This window comes from Dreissena polymorpha, chromosome 2, assembly GCF_020536995.1.
Source record: "Dreissena polymorpha isolate Duluth1 chromosome 2, UMN_Dpol_1.0, whole genome shotgun sequence".
Classification (NCBI taxonomy): Eukaryota; Metazoa; Mollusca; class Bivalvia; order Myida; family Dreissenidae; genus Dreissena; species Dreissena polymorpha.
The window spans coordinates 93701684-93715971 of NC_068356.1; the positions used below are offsets into that span (position 1 = coordinate 93701684).

At 37.4% G+C, this 14288-nt stretch overlaps 1 protein-coding gene across 2 annotated transcripts in view; it reads left to right on the plus strand.

The window, feature by feature from the left end:
* Nucleotides 1-14288, plus strand: part of LOC127868093 ((E3-independent) E2 ubiquitin-conjugating enzyme-like) — a 62990-nt gene that overhangs the window by 21507 nt on the left and 27195 nt on the right. For both annotated transcript variants that reach the window (XM_052409687.1, XM_052409688.1), the window contains exons 6-12: nt 3136-3251; nt 3550-4132; nt 4779-4881; nt 6285-6387; nt 7756-7861; nt 12554-12598; nt 13643-13749. In XM_052409687.1, coding sequence (XP_052265647.1) covers nt 3136-3251; nt 3550-4132; nt 4779-4881; nt 6285-6387; nt 7756-7861; nt 12554-12598; nt 13643-13749 — 1163 coding nt within the window. The remainder of the gene's footprint in view (nt 1-3135; nt 3252-3549; nt 4133-4778; nt 4882-6284; nt 6388-7755; nt 7862-12553; nt 12599-13642; nt 13750-14288) is intronic.

Below are 14288 nucleotides of genomic sequence, written 5' to 3' on the forward strand. Positions count from 1 at the left end.
TGTAGACCCCTGCACTATTGAATCAGTGAGTACATGTAGACCCCTGCACTATTGAATCAGTGAGTACATGTAGACCCCCAGTACAAATGAATCAGTGAGTACATGTAGACCCCTGCACTATTGAATCCATGACTACATGTAGACCCCTGCACTATTGAATCAGTGAGTACATGTAGACCCCCAGTACAAATGAATCAGTGAGTACATGTAGACCCCTGCACTATTGAATCCATGACTACATGTAGACCCCCTGCACTATTGAATCAGTGAGTACTTGTAGACCCTCTGCACTATTGAATCAGTTTGTACATGTAGACCCCTGCACTATTGAATCAGTGAGTACATGTAGACACCCCGCACTATTGAATCAGTGAGTACATGTAGACCCCTGCACTATTGAATCAGTGAGTACATGTAGACCCCCAGTACAAATGAATCAGTGAGTACATGTAGACCCCTGCACTATTGAATCCATGACTACATTTAGACCCCTGCACTATTGAATCAGTGAGTACATGTAGACCCCCAGTACAAATGAATCAGTGAGTACATGTAGACCCCTGCACTATTGAATCCATGACTACATGTAGACCCCCTGCACTATTGAATCAGTGAGTACTTGTAGACCCTCTGCACTATTGAATCAGTGAGTACATGTAGACCCCTGCACTATTGAATCAGTGAGTACATGTAGACACCCCGCACTATTGAATCAGTGAGTACATGTAGACCCCTGCACTATTGAATCAGTGAGTACATGTAGACCCCCAGTACAAATGAATCAGTGAGTACATGTAGACCCCTGCACTATTGAATCCATGACTACATTTAGACCCCTGCACTATTGAATCAGTGAGTACATGTAGACCCCTGCACTATTGAATCAGTGAGTACATGAAGACCCCTGCACTATTGAATCCATGACTACATGTAGACCCTCTGCACTATTGAATCAGTGAGTACAAGTAGACCACCAGTACAAATGAATCAGTGAGTACATGTAGACCCCTGCACTATTGAATCCATGACTACATGTAGACCCCTGCACTATTGAATCAGTGAGTACATGTAGACCCCTGCACTATTGAATCAGTGAGTACATGTAGACCCCCAGTACAAATGAATCAGTGAGTACATGTAGACCCCTGCACTATTGAATCCATGACTACATGTAGACCCTCTGCACTATTGAATCAGTGAGTACATGTAGACCCCCAGTACAAATGAATCAGTGAGTACATGTAGACCCCTGCACTATTGAATCCATGACTACATGTAGACCCCTGCACTATTGAATCCATGACTACATGTAGACCCCTGCACTATTGAATCTGTGAGTACATGTAGACACCCCGCACTATTGAATCTGTGAGTACATGTAGACACCCCGCACTATTGAATCTGTGGGTAAATGTAGACCCTCTGCACTATTGAATCAGTGAGTTTATATAGACCCCCTTCACTATTGAATCCTTGAGTTCTCTAAAACTCCAAAAGACTCCCTTCACTATTGAATCGGTGAGTTTTCTCAAGCTCCCCAATATATCTTTGCAGTTAATTTGTAAATAGGAAATAGAAACAATTTTTCTTACTCCATCATGAATTCAGATTAAGAAATTTGGGCTGAAAAAGACTGTATACTGTGAAACCATTATTAATCGTCAGGCATTAATTTTCATAAATTTCGTCAGTCGACCGATCGGCGAATTTAAGATCCTAACGAACAATCATGCTCTATGTTTGAACAAAAACAAACACTAAGTTGAACAATATTTTAAAACTTTACCGTAGACATGAGGCATTAAATTCCAACATAATCCATGCACACATTCACTGCTGTTTCGTAATCAAGATTAATCCGGTTTTGACACATAGGGATGTTGATTACACAAGGTACTTAACTGACACGTTACACTTCTTTAAAACGCGTGTGCAGTACAGCTGTATCGAATGCGTTGACTTCGTTTATGTAGAATGGTAATGAATTAGCGCTAATTGTTTATAACTTTATTACCCATTAGGTGCATTGTGTTTTTAAGGGGTGTTGCATATTAGCCATCACGCAGCGAATGCCGATGAAATACAATAAACCAAATGAAAAGATGACGATGTGTGATCAACATGCGTATTTATCACAAATAAATAAAGATTATTTTAATTGCTGTTTGTTGTTTGAATGTTTTCGTTTAACCACACTTATTACTATTTTATATGTATTAATTTATTTATTTTTAAATTATTGACATTTTTGATTTAGATCTATATACCGGTAGTTTACTTTTTAAGAACAAACACACACATAGAGTTTATAATTTTAATGTTGATATCAGAATAAAAAAGCATTTTATTTGAAAAAAAACCCACTTAACAATCTGGAATCTCTTTTGTATAACACAAACAGTTTTAAAACAGTATCGACAGCATTTTAATAAAATTGTTATCAGTATGGCAATTATAATAATAGAATAAGACTAATTGGCAATTGGCTTCGTTGTTACAAACACTCGTTAACAGTTAACAATGAACGTGTGAAAGGCATATATTATGAGGGTCCATTACTGTCCCTTGATAACAAAAGACTAGTTAATTGGCATGTGACAAACAGGCCCCAAACAGGCCCCACCTCCTGCAGTGATTCTCAAGTGTGTTCCCGCATTCGTACCACGATTTTTCGCAACTGCGATTGATCGCGAATATGTATTACACACAAATCGGATATTGACTGACGCATTTTTTTAAAATTCAAAATCAGAAATCGGCGAATTTATGTGCTGACGAAATCGTCATTTTTATAAAAATGGCGAAATTTTGTGCTGTCGAAAATAAATGGTTTCACAGTATATGTGACTTTAACCTGCACTGGTTCCAAAATTAAATGTTCATACTTTAATTTTAGGTTTAATACCTTAATAATGATTCCTGCACCTTGGATTTGGTAATAACAAAAAAAAATTGAAGATCAATTGCCATATTCTATATAGCATTTAATTAGTTAATCAATATTCAAAACAAAAGAATATCATAAATCTTTCAAATGATTTGGGGAATCAGTTTTGTTGTGGAATGGCTAAATTTTGTAATAATTTATTGCTCAACAAATGGGTAAAAATCTTATGATAATGCTGCGTGCTGCAGGTGGTTACAGACAGTGTCCATGTAGAGTGGTTGTGTAAAGGCTTCACTGAGTCGGGTGTCGGGACAGATACCTTGGACCCGCCGAATGCTATCGTTACGGGGGAAGCTCTGACAAGGTCTTGCTTGTAGTGATTCTTAAGAATGTTTGTGTTTACTGTCAAATCTTTATGTTCAGACAAGGGTTTTATCTGCCAAAATGTCAAGTTTTGTAATTTATACACAATTGAAAACTAGTTTATTTCTTGTTTCACTCTTTATTAAGAAAGACAAGTTTGTAAAGAATATACAAATTTACATGTATTGTGTAAAAAAATGAAATTGATGAATAATAATATTATAATTTCTTGTAGATGTTTGATAATTTTAGTGAATTTTCTTTAACCTCTTTCACCTTTTTTTGTGTGTTTTTTTTAGGCTGAGAAAACTGGATTGTTTTGAATTCTGTCATGTGCAAATAGGCGACAAGGCCTACTATAAAGTGAAGGAAACGGACACAATACTCTTCAAAATCCCTCCAAAGAAGCACATCACCCCGGACATATTGGAAATCGTTGCCAAAGAAAATGTAATAATAATAGGCACCCGTGAGAATGGGCTGATTGTCAAACAACGTGGCTTAAAGAAAAGGGCTTCTCAAGAAACAGGCCAACGTGTTGGTGATAATGCTGAGAATGATGGAAAGGCTATTGATGAAATCAATGGTAAAAACGATGAAGTAGCTGATGATGAGTATGAAGAAGTTGAAAGTGGCGAGGAATCAAGCGAAGATTCGGAACTTGACGGTACCTCTTTGAGGGGCCAGACCGGTCACAACACGTCTGCCACTCGGGGTCGGCGAAGGAACCCCCGGGCACACGGGCACTTGAAGACCCGGTCTCGTAGAATTAAAGCGAAAGACGCAATGAAAATGAAGAAGAAGAAAATGGAGGTGCAGCCAGATGATGTGGTTCCGGTTGAAGTTTGTTACACTTTCTCGCGTTGTGATGTTATGTGGCAGGTGGGTCATGTTTGTTTGTGTGTATGGAAAGTTCTTTCATGTTGTTAATAAAATGTTGAGCTTTGTTTTAACATGTAAGTCATTTTGCTTTCTGTACTTACCAAGTGTGGAAAATCTTTTTACTATGATGTGTAAACAATGAAAAATTCTGTTCAACTTAATAAGCAAAGTCTTTAAATCGAGACTTTGAACAGGTTTCTTGTTCATACAATTTATGAGTGTACAGAAATTAGCTCCATTAAACTGAGATTTGATGGGTTCAGGGATCCTTGTAAAGTCAGATAATGATAAGACCTGTTTTCCAGTATTCTTGTACATAAACATGCAAATACTTATGTATGCATTTTATGTGTCACTTAAATAGTAAATATTTACCAAAGCATGCCTGGCTTAAGCCTTTCCCACTAAGAAGCAAAGTGAAAATGGCTATGTGCAAACAGCATAAAACCAGACCCTTCTGCGAGTAACTCGTTCAGGTTTTATGCCGTTTGCTGCTCATCAGTATCTTATGTTTGGAAATGAAGCCTTAAAAACTTGAATCTAGTTAGAAGGGTCTTACATTAAATATAATATTCTAATGGACTACAAATGCATGAAAATATGTATCTAAGTGGTAAAGGTTTAAGTTTGGCAATATTTTCCACAGGATGGCCATGTAGAGAGTGACATTCCTTCCCCAGAACTCTTTCCTATCCATCACCTGGATGAATTGGAGTTCTTTCCAGGGGACTTTGTGAACAACAACAACTGTAGGTTGCCTTCCTTGGTGTAAAGCAATGTTTATATGGTTAATTTGCCTGTATGTTTCAATTTTATTGCGAATCCGCATCTATGCAGACTCTTGGAGATCTTATAATATTAAAATTGACTGCCTTTGCAAAACTGACTAATCCTGGCTGGGCACCCCATATTCCATGCTTGTAGAAATATTTAGTTTAATCGTATCTAGAATTTTGATGATGATCATGGTGATTGATGTTGATGATGGTGATGACAATGATGAAAATGTTGATGTTGTGTATTTATTATGCCCCCCTTCGAAGAAGAGGGGATATATTGCTTTGCTCATGTCGGTCGGTCGGTCTGTAGGTCGGTCGGTCCGTCCACCAGGTGGTTTTCGGATGATAACTCAAGAACGCTTGGGGCTAGGATCATGAAACTTCATAGGTACATTGATCATGACTCGCAGATGAACCCTATTGATTTTGAGGTCACTAGGTCAAAGGTCAAGGTCACGGTGACCCGAAATAGTAAAATGGTTTTTGAATGATAACTCAAGAATGCATACGCCTAGGATCATGAAACTTCATGGGTAGATTGATCATGACTCGCAGATGACCCCTATTGATTTTGAGGTCACTGGGTCAAAGGTCAAGTCACGGTGACCCGAAATAGTAAAATGGTTTTCGGATGATAACTCAAGAACGCATATGCCTAGGATCATGAAACTTCACAGGTAGATTGATCATGACTCGCAGATGACAACTAGTGATTTAGAGGTCACAAGGTCAAAGGTCAAAGGTCAAGGTCACGGTGACCCGAAATAGTAAAATGATTTTCGGTTGATAACCTCAAGAACGCTTTTGCCTAGGATCATGACACTTCATATGTACATTGAGTGTGACTCACAGATGACCCCTATTGATTTTCAGGTCACTAGGTCAAAGGTCAAGGTCACAGTGACAAAAAATGTATTCACACAATGGCTGCTACTACAACGGACAGCCCATATGGGGGGCATGCATGTTTTACAAACAGCCCTTGTTAAAATTTATTTAACAAATCAGAAACTATTAGGTTATTATGTTGTTACCTTCTGTTAATTATCAAAATGAGCTGTCTTACATACTTTTCTGAATTCATATGAGTCGGGTTCTGAGAAAACGGGGCAAAAAGCATGTGCGTAAAGTGTCGTCCTAGATTAGCCTGTGCAGTGCGCAAAGGCTAATCAGAAACGACATTTCCGCCTAAATTGGATTTTTGCTAAGAAGAGACTTCATTTAAACAAAAAATGTCATAAAAGTGGAAAGTGTCATCCCAGATTAGCCTGTGCGGACTGCACAGGCTAATCTGGGATGACACTTTACGCACATACATTATGCCTAGTTTTCTCAGAACAAGGCTCATAGAATGTTCTCAATCTTGATTTCAGCACATACCTGTACAGACTATGGGGTGGTTGTGAGTGCGAACTACAAAGAGAGGACTGTAATGGTCAAATGGGTGAAACCTTACATACCTGGTGTTACAAACAGGTTATATTTGGACTCTTCTTCCTACCTAAGTAACAAATCGCAACAGACAATTGCACTCACAGGCTCATTTTATTGGCTGCACAATAATTATTTGAAAAAATGGCTTTTTGAAAGGGCTGAAACTTAAGAACGATACAATCGCATAACATTTATGACAAAAATGACATGTTTGTATAGTTTAGTAAATCAAGTGATCTGTCTGCACAAACTCAGAAGAACGAAACCACAAAAGATTATTTAACAAGTTAAATGTGCTCAAATGTTTTCATATTCATTCAGGCGACAAAAGTTGATCATTCCTTTATGAAACATACTGTTTGCCTGTACTGTACAATGCCCGTTTTGCAAATAAGTTTTTTCGAGCGTTACTTAATATTAATTTAGTATCCATCCAACAAATATGTTTCTAATAAAAATTTGCTTATTTCTTCTAAATGTAATGCTAAATGTGGGGACCTTTCTTATTAAATATGGTAGTGCATGGTTACATAACTTCTATATTCATAAGGAACATAATAATGTCCTCCTTTGAAGAAGTGGGGGTATATTGCTTTGCAACCTTCTGTGATTCGGTCGGAAGGTGGGAATTAGGATCAGTAGACCATTTGATTTCTGAACAAATCTTCACAACCCTTTAACCTACGATAAAGCAACATAATTTGATGTAAACTTTCCTGGGGAGGAGGTCAACATGTAACAAGGGTTTTTAACATAAAATTAAATAGGTACAATATTCAGTTTGAGTTCCATCAATACCAATGGTTAAGCAGAATTGCAATTATGATAAAATATTTGCTAATTAGTGGACAATGTTTTCCCTAATTGTTGTGTTCATGATGAAAATGTATAAGTAAATGCATTCATAAACTGAAATGTTTTGCATGGTATTAAAAAACTATTCCATTTGTTTAGCCATATGCAAGTATTGTTTGTTTTACAAACAATTCTTGTTTTATATTCAATTCTTTGGTATTCTTAAAATTATTGTCCCCTACCAGTGAAACACTTTTCTGGATTCTGTGGTAACTTTAAAAGTTCTTCATATTTGTTCATGAAACTAAACATGGAAATATGGCAATATGGAGATTATGCACGTCATTTTGTTCCTACATCAAGAATTTTGGTTGCTATGGCAACAAATACAAAAAAAATACTGACAATTGTGGAGTTTCACCGGTAGGGGACAATACTGCTTGGTAATCTCTTGTTTTTTCTAAGATCATATTTGTCTTGGCCCATTATATTAAATCACACAATGCTGACACAGAGACCAACTTATGTTTACGTATGTGCAAAACTAGACCCAGATTAAGTGTATTATACAATTGTCGTAAAACTGCCTTAGCAACATGGTAATTCATTTTTCAGACCGGAAGAAAGTGATCCAGTCGAATTAAGTGTATTTGACCTGAAGGATCATCCAGATTACAAGTTTCGATGTGGGAACACTGTGATACGGGTTGGGGGCTATCAGGTAAAGAAATATTACAGTTAAGGTAAAGTGATTTGAAACAAAAATTACAAACCAAAAACAATTTTGCATTAAATTTTTAATTGCCTGGTTAGCTCATCTATTTTTTATGCCCCCGGTAGGATGGCATATAGCAGTTGAACTGTCCCTCCGTCTGTCTGTCCGTCCATCCGAAAACATTAACATTGGCCATTACTTTTGCAATATTGAAGATAGCAACTTGATATTTGGCATGCATGTGTATGTCATGAAGCTGCACATTTTGAGTGGTGAAAGGTCAAGGTCATCCTTCAAGGTCAAAAGTCAAAAAATACAATCAAAGGGAAGTAATAAGCTTTAAAAGGGAGATTATTTCTAAACCTGCCAAAGGATGTATTGAAATTTTATTTCAGAGCGGCAAAATAGGGGGCATTGTGTTTCTGACAAACACATATCTTGTTTAAAAAAATTGTGAGCTATTGTCATCACTTTATCGTGGGCGTCTGCGTCGGCGTCCGGTTAAGTTTTGTGTTTAGATCCACTTTTCTTATAAAGTATCAAAGCTATTGCATTCAAACATGGCACACTCACTTACTATCATGAGGGGACTGGGCAGGCAAAGTAAGATAACTCTGGCTGGCATTTTGACAGAATTATGTGCCCTTTTTATACTTAGAAAATTAAAAATTTGGTTAAGTTTTATGTTTAGGTCCACTTTATTCCTAAAGTATCAAAGCTATTGCTTTCATACTTGCAACACTCACTAACTATCAAAAGGGGACTGTGCAGGCAAAGTACTGTAACTATGACTGGCATTTTGACAGAATTATGGCCCCTTTTATACTTAGAAAATTGAAAATTTTGTTAAGTTTTGTATTTAGGTCTACTTTATTCATAAAGTATCAAAGCTATTGCTTTCACACTTGGAACATTCGCTAACTATCATAAGTGGAATGTACAGGACAAGTTGCATAACTCTGATTGGCATTTTGATGGAATTATGGCTCTTTTTTTGACTTTTTTGAACTTTGAATAGTTTGTGTTTAGATCCACTTTACATCTATCAAGGCTATTGCTTTCAAACTTTAAATTCTTTCTAACTATCATGAGGGTACTGTACCTGGCAAGTTGAATTTGACCTTGACCTTTGAATGACCTTGACTCTCAAGGTCAAAGTATTACATTTTGCTAAAATTGCCATAACTTCTTCATTTATGATCACATTTGATTCATACTTTGACAAAGCAACACTTACCTGACATACCACAATGGACTTCACCTAAACCATCCCCGAAGCCCCACCTCAGAACCTTATTTTTCTTTATTTTTGAAAGATCATGTAATAAATGACCACACCCAATACTATACACCCCCTCCCCCCGACCCCCGCCACCCCCCCAAAATTAAATATATTTTTTTAACCATGGTTAAAAAAAACACAAGTATTTATTTTTTATTTAATTTTTGAAAGACTGTCCTAGAATACCCCCCACCAATTGTTTTTTTCTTTTTTTTTCATTTTTGAAAGATAATGTAATAAATGACCACACCCCCACACTAAACACCCCTCTCCACCCCCACCCCTCCCCCTTTTTGATTGAAGTATTGAAATAGGTCCCTTTACCTTTAAAAAGAAAAATAGATGAGCGGTCTACACCCACTAGGCGGTGCTCTTGTTGCTTTTGATACCAAGCAATTAAAAAAACTATAATTAGCTCACGTGAGCACAATGTGCTCATGGTGAGCTTTTGTGATCGCTTTTTGTCTGTCGTGCGTTGTCCGCTGTGCGGCGTCAACATTTGCCTTTTTAACTCTCTAGAGGCCACATTTATTGTCCAATCTTCATGAAATTTGGTCAGCAGATTGGTTTCAGTGATATCTTGGACGAGTTGGAAAATGGTTACCTTTGCTTGAAAAACATGGCTTCCAAGGGGTGGGGCATTTTTCCTTATATGGCTATCTATGGCTATAGTAAAATCTTGTTAACACTCTAGAGGCTACATTTATTGTCTGTTCTTCATAAAACTTGGTCAGAAGATTCATCCCAATAATATCTTGGACGAGTTCGAAAATGATGCCGGTTGGTTGAAAAACATGGCTGCCAGGGGGCTGGGCATTTTTCCTTATATGGCTATAGTAAAACCTTGTTAACACTGTAGAGGCCACATTTATTTTCCGATCTTAATGAAACTTGCTCAGAAGATTTGTGCCACTGATATCTTGGATGAGTTCAAAAATGGTAACCTTTGCTTGAAAAACATGGCTGCCAAAGGGCGGGGCATTTTTCCTTATATGGCTATATAAATATATGGCTATAGTAAAATCTTGTTAAAGCTCCAGAGGCCACATTTATTGTCCTATCTTCATGAAAATTGGTCAGAAGATTCATCCCAATAATATCTTGGACGAGTTCGAAAATGATGCCGGTTTGTTGAAAAACATGGCCGCAAGGGGGCGGGGCAGTTTTCCTTATATGGATATAGTAAAACCTTGTTAACACTCTAGAGGCCACATTTATTGTCCTATCTTCATGAAACATGGTCAGAATATTCATCCCAATAATATCTTGGACGAGTTTGAAAATGATGCCAGTTGGTTGAAAAACATGGCCACCAGGGGGCGGGGCATTTTTCCTTATATGGTTATAGTAAAACCTTGTTAATACTTTAGAGGCCACATTTATTTTCTGATCTTCATGAAACTTGCTCAGAAGATTTGTCCCACTGATATCTTGGATGAGTTCAAAAATGGTAACCTTTGCTTGAAAAACATGGCTGCCAAGGGGCGGGGCATTTTTCAATATATAACTATATATGGTTATAGTAAAATCTTGTTAACACTCTAGAGGTCACATTTATTGTCCTATCTTCATGAAACTTGGTCAAAAGATTCATCCCAATAATATCTTGGAAGAATTTGAAAATGATGCGGTTGGTTGAAAAACATGGCCGGCAGGGGGCGGGGCATTTTTCCTTATATGGCTATAGTAAAACCTTGTTAACACTCCAGAGGCCGCATTTATTTTCCAATCTTTATGAAACTTGCTCAGAAGATTCGTCCCACTGATATCTTGGATGAGTTCAAAAATGGTAACCTTTGCTTGAAAAACATGGCTGCCAAGAGGTGGGGCATTTTTCCGTATATGGCTATATATGGTTATAGTAAATTCTTGTTAACACTCTAGAGGCCACATTTATTGTCCTATCTTCATGAAACTTGGTCAGAAGATTTATCCCAATAATATCTTGGACGAATTTTAAAATGATGCTGGTTGGTTAAAAAACATGGCCGCAACGGGGCGGGGCATTTTTCCTTATATGGCTATAGTAAAACCTTAACACTCTAGAGGCCACATTTATTGTCCAATCTGAATGAAATATGGTCAGAAGATTTGTCTTAATGATATATTGGATGAGTTTAAAAACGGTTACGTTTGCTTGAAAAACATGGCCGCAAAGGGGCGGGGCATTTTTCCTTAAATGGCTGTATAAGGCTATAGTAAAATCTTGTTAGCACTCGAGAGGCCACATTTATAGTCCGATCTTCATGAAACATGGTCAGAAGATTCATACCAATAATATCTTGGATGAGTTCAAAAATGATGCCGGTTGGTTGAAAAACATGGCCACCACGGGGCGGGGCTATTTTCCTTACATGGCTATAGTAAAACCTTGTTAACACTCTAGAGGTCACATTTATTTTCTGATCATCATGAAACTTGGTCAGAAGATTTGTCCCAATGATGTCTTGGATGAGTTTGAAAATGGTTTTGGTTGCTTTAAAAACATGGCCACCAGGGGCGGGGCATTTTTCCTTATATGGCTTTATATGGCTATAGTAAATCCTTGTTAACACTCTAGAGGCCACATTTATTGTCCAATCTTCATTAAATTTGGTCAGAAGATTGGTCTTAATGATATCATAAATGAGTTTGAAAATAATTATGTTTGCTTGAAAAACATGGCTTCCAAGGGGGGGGGGGAGGGGCATTTTTCCTTATATGGCTATAGTCAAATCTTGTTAACACTCTAGAGGCCACATTTACTGTCTGATCTTCATGAAACTTGGTCAGAAGATCCATCCCGATAATATCTTGGACGAGTTAAAAAATGATGCTGATTGGTTGAAAAACATGGCTGCCAGGGGGCAGGCAATTTCCTTATATGGCTTTAGTAACACCTTGTTAACACTGTAGAGGCCACATTTATTTTTTGATCTTCGTGAAACTTGGTCAGAAGATTTGTCCCAATAATATCTTGTTATCTCAGGTGAGCGACTTTAGGCCTTTCAGGCCCTCTTGTTCCCAATTGGAAGATTTCACGACAAAATTTTCCCCAATTTCAGGGTTTTTCGCGCTAATTTTCCCAATTGGTATGGTACAGCTACTTTTCCCATTTTGGCAAGAAAAATCGCAAGGTTGTCTCAAAGCATATAAAGTCACTTAAAAGTTTGCAGAATATGCTATGTAATGGTTTTAAAACAATCAAGTAAACCAATATGAGGTATGTATTCCCTTGATAAAGTGACATTTGTATTAGCAAGTTAATTGGAAACTTCGATTGTATTTTTTCTATCAACATCTCCACCACGTCATGCAAACTTCATAACTCTTGTTTAATAGGTGGTGGATTTATGTCCATTTCTCCATTTTTTTTTAATTCAAAGCTTAAGCTTGGATACTTTCAAAGGTTCTTCATCACTTGTTTTATTTTGTAGGTGCACACAGGTCAACAGCAACAGCAACAGTTCCAGAGGCTAAAAGTGAGTTTATAATTCTGTATTTTACGCTCGTGAAGATACATGAAGAGCCATCAGATTTTGAGCCTTGTTAACTTTGAAAGTATGTTCATGTCATTCTCATAAGTAACTGAAATACAATGATTGCTAGACTAGGAGGAATTCCAGTGGTCTGATCATATTGGTGACCCAAACTGTTTAGTTTTAAACTCCTCTTAGAACTCGGCAAAATTTGCTAAAAATGTTTACTGTTTAATTACCTTAATAATAGGTGATCATTAGGAAAGGAGTTTTGGCTCTGGTCCATGTGGGCTGAATTACAGCTCTTTGTAGTGTATGTCCATTGTAGCATATATAGCGGATGTGTCTGTGGCCAAAGATGTCGGTTTCTCAGACACAGTTCTAGTTTGTCTGCAGCAATTTATTGATCAGCTGATAGTTACCATGGGAACAGCAGGGATCCTATACATACCAGAGTGGAGGTGGGGTAAAAACAAAAAATATAACTATTGATTTTGACAATGACAAAAATCTATTGCTCTTTCATTCACCGAAGTAGAGAATGCACTTTCCTACCTTAACATATTGAAGCAGCAGTTTGGTGACCAGATATACTTCAAAGTTTATTGTACCCCATGCATTATGACCCGCTGGGAGTTATACTTCGCATATATAGTCACTATGTTGTTGAACTTTTGATTGAAATACTTTCACATTTCTCAGATTAAATTGAAACTTGTTATGTGTCTCAATGTAACTGTACATGTACCAGACACAATTTGTATGTGTTAGTTGCAGCATATTTCTGAGTAATGTGCCCATGAACTTAGCCGTATTCACCCAGGTAGAGGATGCCCCTTTCATTTGTGTACAGTTGAAGTAACAGTTGCAGTTTGATACTAAACTAGATCTGAGCCATGATTAGTGTTAACAGGCGTTATACATGTGGGTGGAATGTTGTCCAAGATCAAAGATTATTATATTAGCAGCAGATGCTTATCAGTGACGACACCTGCTTCCCAGATCGAGGCTCATATGCCTCAACCTGTTTCTTTTGTATTCACACAGGTAGAGGATGCGCTGTCCTACCTAGACCAGGTGAAGTTACAGTTTGGTAACCAGTCCCAGGTCTACAATGATTTCCTAGACATCATGAAGGAATTCAAATCACAGACGTAAGTCTTCCACTGTCATGCTTATCATACATTTACTTATGGGGTTTTGACAATGAAAATGCATGAACCAGTTAAACTCTCTAGCTTGTTTGGTTGTACATGATGTGTAATACATTCCAGGATTTATCAAGAAAAAATAGCCATAAATTATATTTGTGTGTCAAAGGGTAGCAAATGCAAGTTGAGGGAACTCTTAATCTCTCAACAAATACTTTCTGAAATTATATTTCCATTGTAAAAAATCTGATGTTATGTTCATGGTTGCTCACTTTCTATCTGTTTGTTTGGATTTTTATGCCCCCCGAAGAAGGGCATATAGTGATTGAACTGTCCGTCCGTCTGTCTGTCCGTCTGTCTGCCACACTTTGCGTTTAGGTTTCGAAAAATGCTTATATCTTCTATATCCCTTCAGAAAGAAATTTCATATTTGGCATGCATGTGTATATGGAGAAGGCCTTTCCATACGCACACAAATTTTGACCCATTTGACCTTGAACTTAGGGTCTGCGTTTAGGTTTTGAAATCTGCATTCAGGTTTG